The sequence below is a fragment of the Penaeus monodon genome, chromosome 5 (genome assembly GCF_015228065.2).
Source record: "Penaeus monodon isolate SGIC_2016 chromosome 5, NSTDA_Pmon_1, whole genome shotgun sequence".
NCBI lineage: Eukaryota > Metazoa > Arthropoda > Malacostraca > Decapoda > Penaeidae > Penaeus > Penaeus monodon.
In genome coordinates, this window is record NC_051390.1 from 30,337,302 (window position 1) to 30,342,301 (window position 5,000).

Here is a 5,000-nt window from a genome sequence, read left to right on the forward strand (position 1 = left end):
TGGCTATTTATATTTTACCAATCCCTCTCTTTGTTACAAACAACCTAGGGTTTTCGCGTCATTCATAAAAATACTATTTACGCCATGTTTACATCGTGGTGGTTGCCAGATGTACAAGAGTGGGACCCCGCATCTGTACTAAAATATAATTCCGCAACTGTACATACAAAATATATATATGATATATATGAAATTTATAATATAAATATATATATATATATATATATATATATATATATATTATATATTTATATACACATAAAATTTATATTACATAATATATATATATGTATATATATTTTTTTTATTATATATGCAATATATATGTAATATATATAATATATATATAATAGATAATGTGTATATAGATTATGTAAATCATATTTTTATATAATATATAATATATATAACCTATAACATATATATTATATAATATGTATATAATAAAAATAATTCATGATGTATATAATATATAATATAATATAATTATATATAATATACTATAATATTTATAAATAAATAAAATAATATATATAATATAATATATATATATACATATTTATATATGTAATATACATTTGATATAGACATTTTATATATATTATATATGTATATTATATCATATACATATACTATTATATATTATATATATTATATATACTATATATGTAATATATTACATATATATATACTAATATATATATATCATATAATATATAATATATATATACATATATATACATATAATATATATACATTATATATATATATAATATATTATATACATAATATATATACATAATATACATATATATATATACATATATATATATACATAATATATATATATATCATATATATAATATATATATATATCATATTATATATATATATATATATATATATATATATATATATATATATATATATATATATATATATATATATATATATATATATATATATATATATATATATATATTATATATATATATATATTATAATATGATAACTTTTAAACTTATTAAGCCAGTGTTATTGGTTGGGAAGATTCCAGTGCCATGCCCAATGGAATTACAAGTTTATCTATTGCCTTTACACATAGATGGCTCTACACGTGCTTAGTCATGAAAGTCATAATATCCATAAGAAGGATAATAGGTCAATAATAATAGTATTGGAAAGAAAAACATATTTTACACCTAATTCAAGGAATGGAGAAATCAGGGATGATCACTAGTCCCAACTGCTGGCTGAATACATGTGGAGCCATCTATATGTATCACTAAAATCTAAAGGGGACAGTACATAAACCTGCTGACATTGGGTTAAAAATAATACTGCTGACCCAAAGGTCTTGGGAAAATGTGTTCACATTAGCACTGTTTTGTGAAATGTCTCCGCACATATGTGGCTCTGTAAGTGCTTAGTCAGAAAGGAGGCTATTACTTGAACATGTGACCTCACCTGATTTCACTTTTCCTTGAGTTTGCAGGAAAAATTCTTTTCCTAATGTTATCAATATCAATGGTGTTATTTTTATTATAGACTTTATAATTATTAAAGAGTTAATGACACTGCTAACTGCAATATTTGATACCAAAAAATATATTAAAAAATCAAGGAAAAGGGTAAACAGGTATTTGTAATTAGCTCATTGGTGACTTCGTACTTGTTTAGCCATCTATGTGTAAAGACAATTAATATATCAGACACACAGTGGGCATGGCACATATGTACCTGCCATCCCTGGTGGCTTGAGTTATACTTACCTCTCTGTATGAAGATCAGAGGATGTCAGGGATGAGTCTTCAGAGCCAACACTGTTCAGAGAAGCACAATTTATATCTCTTTGCTCTTTTGCTTTTTTTTCCTCCCACTGTGCCTTCACTTCATCTGCAACTCTCCGCTTAAGTTCTTCAACTCGCCGGCGTTCATTCTCTATGACCATTGTTCCTGTGTAAAAGATAAAAACATTACTTTAAGATAGAAGTGTACTTCAAAATAGATAGCAACTGTAACTTATGAACTATTTAATACCATTTTAATCCTTTGCCAATGGGTGGCATGTACGTACATGTCATGGCATGCCTGGACTATCTGCCAGATGGCATGTACATACATGCCATGGTGCGCATGTCCCGTATTCTGGGGGCATGTATGACCATGCCATGAGTTTTTTTGTTACAATTATGGCAATATATTACTTTTTTTGCCACTGAAAATGTGATTTAAGTAGTTTTTAACACTTTTTCTCATTTTTCCTATACTATGCATTTCATAAAGGCTTCTCGGGCTTCCGAGGTTAGCGTCTAAAAAATTACGCCGGTAATCGACTACATTGGACAGCGATATTATATAGTATTCACGAAGTGATGATGTAAATCTACGTGAAAATACCGATGTGATGATGTAATCTACCTGAAAATACCGATATGTATTTTGGTAAAAAAAAAATCTTGTATTTATAAAAACACTGAACATAAAATTATATCTATATGGAAGTGATAATAAAAACCTGTTGAAACTAAAGTTTATCTTATAAAGTAACTTGAAAAAAATGCAAAAGAAAATACAACAAAACCTATGGTATCAACTCCATGATACCACACACTGCTTTTTTTATTCAGACTATAGAGCAAATAAAGATCAACTATGGAGTCTATATAACGACAAAAATATCCTACTGTCTTGATTTATCAGGAAATATGGCAAATAAAGACCTTAGAAAATAATAATACTGAAAATCCAACATAAGTTCTTAGTATTACGAAGAAAAGGCAAGGGATGCTGGTATAGGGCATGAGCGGTCGCGCATGCTAGGGTGACGATATGAGCCCCCGGCAGCGGGGCCACTATGAATACCACCCGGGAGAGAGGGCATGCGCATCGGGAACTCACCCGTCGGCAAAGGGTTAATCATTAACATTTTCACTGTATTAAAAACCTAATTTTGGCATTCTTTTTGCACAGCCTCATCTAATATTCTACAGAAACTACTTCAAAACAGTATACATCCTTCTTTCATGCAGTATAATGCATGCTATATTTTATATGGAATTTTGCTCATTATAATGCTTTATTGAACATGGCAACAAACTTATAGAAGTACTGCACAAAGACTAACATCTAATACCCCTGTAGTCAAACTTGGATTACTATTTGAATGCAAGATATAGTTCTGGTAGTTTCAAATGTCTGATATACATATATAGCAAAAACATTTATGAAATTATTTAATAACAGAACTATTAGCCTGTCTATGAAACAAAGCACAAACTCATAATACAAACCCTGTATGTCAGTTGTTTCATCTTAGGCTAAATACTTCTTAAAAATCACATAGACAATTCTGTGGATACTAGGATTACTTTGCGTATAATCAGATTTACTGCAAGTTGGAATTACAATCAAGCTGTTAGTTGTTATCTACTCTGGGTGAACTTAGTTCCCTAGCCTTGTCACCTTGATCAGAAGAATAAGGTGTTTGTGGAAAATATCTTGTCATACATGCCCAACATTCTGCTATTCAACGGTTTCAGGGTTAAACAAGTAGAAGTTTGAGGAAGAGGTATAGAACATAAAATGTTTGTAACTTTTGGGTTAGGCTGGTAGGAAATGCTGCTGGGATCTATCAAATCATATCCCAGTTTATTGCAAGCCCTATTACTAACCCTTTCCTGACGGGTAGTATTCATAGTGGCCCGGGCCCCACTGCCGGGGGCTTATATCGTCAGTCTAGCATGCGCAACCGCTCATGCCAAATACCAGCATCCCTTGCCATTTCTTCGTAATACTACAAGAATATGTTGTATTTTCAGTTATCATTATTTTCTAAAGTTTCTATTTGCATATTTCCTGATAAATCAAGACCAAAGGATATTTTTGTTGTTATATAGACTCCATAGTTGATCATTATTCGCTCTATAGTCTGAATAAAATAAGCAGTGTGTAGTATCATGGAGTTGAAATCGTATTTTTTTTTTTTTTTTTTTTTTTTTTTTTTTTTTTTTTTTTTTTTTTTTTTGTATAGTAAAAATGAGAGTGTTAAAAACGACATAATCACATTTTCAGTGGCAGAAAAATAATATTTTGCCGTGATTGTAAAAAAAAAAAAAAAAAACTCATGGCATGTCCATACATACACCATGGCATGTACGTACATGCCCCCGGCAGATAGTCCAGCCATGCCATGGCATGCATGTACATGCCACCCGTCGGCAAAGGGTTAACAGAACCAAGAGTTTGGTTAGTATATTGTTTCAAAAGATATGGCCTTTAATTTTTTTCTAGGAGGATCTGACCCTCTCACCTTGTTTTGCCAGCAGGATCTGCCGGTTACGCTCAATCTCCATGAGTGTTGCAGAGGTTCTGCGGCCAAGAGTACCATCATTACAGCCAAGTGGGGTTGCTGAAGTAACCTGAAAGTAAAATAAAAATAACTTTAGCAAAATATTTTAGAAATTATGAAAGGCTTAAATTATTTTGAATTCTCCATTAACAAATACTACAAGTCCACAATCCCACATCCGAAATCCTTCTGATTGCAGCAAAAATGTATGGATACTCTCGCATTACGATGGATAAATAAAATATATATATATATATTATTGCTCTTATTTTATACAGTAATATACCGATAAATGAAATAAAGAGATAATAAAGACCATAAGTAATGAATTATTTTTCTTTATTTCACACACACAAAAAAACTATGTATAACACGAAAATGAAAAGCATTAAACAATAAACTAAGAATATATGTTGCATTTTTGTGCCCCTTTACATGTTAAACTCTACCTAAAAATATTTGATTTTCATATGATCAGATATGGAATTGTCAATCTGAATATATAAAAATAGCATGTTGTATTCTATGAATATTTCTGCATATATTTTTCATGAAAAAAACAAGTATAACTGTTTTGTAATTCTTTATCTGGATTATGCAATCATAATTTCTAAATCTGTTTTTGGAAATTCCTACTTGTTAACCCTTT

The 5,000-nt window shown here is 29.8% G+C and overlaps 1 protein-coding gene across 1 annotated transcript in view; it reads right to left on the minus strand.

Annotated features, from left to right (window-relative positions):
- LOC119573157 (pleckstrin homology-like domain family B member 1) overlaps window positions 1-5,000 on the minus strand; it is a gene marked incomplete at its 3' end in the record, with an annotated part of 91,128 nt that overhangs the window by 72,138 nt on the left and 13,990 nt on the right. The window contains 2 exon segments of the mRNA XM_037920226.1: window positions 1,773-1,956; window positions 4,313-4,421. Coding sequence (XP_037776154.1) covers window positions 1,773-1,956; window positions 4,313-4,421 — 293 coding nt within the window.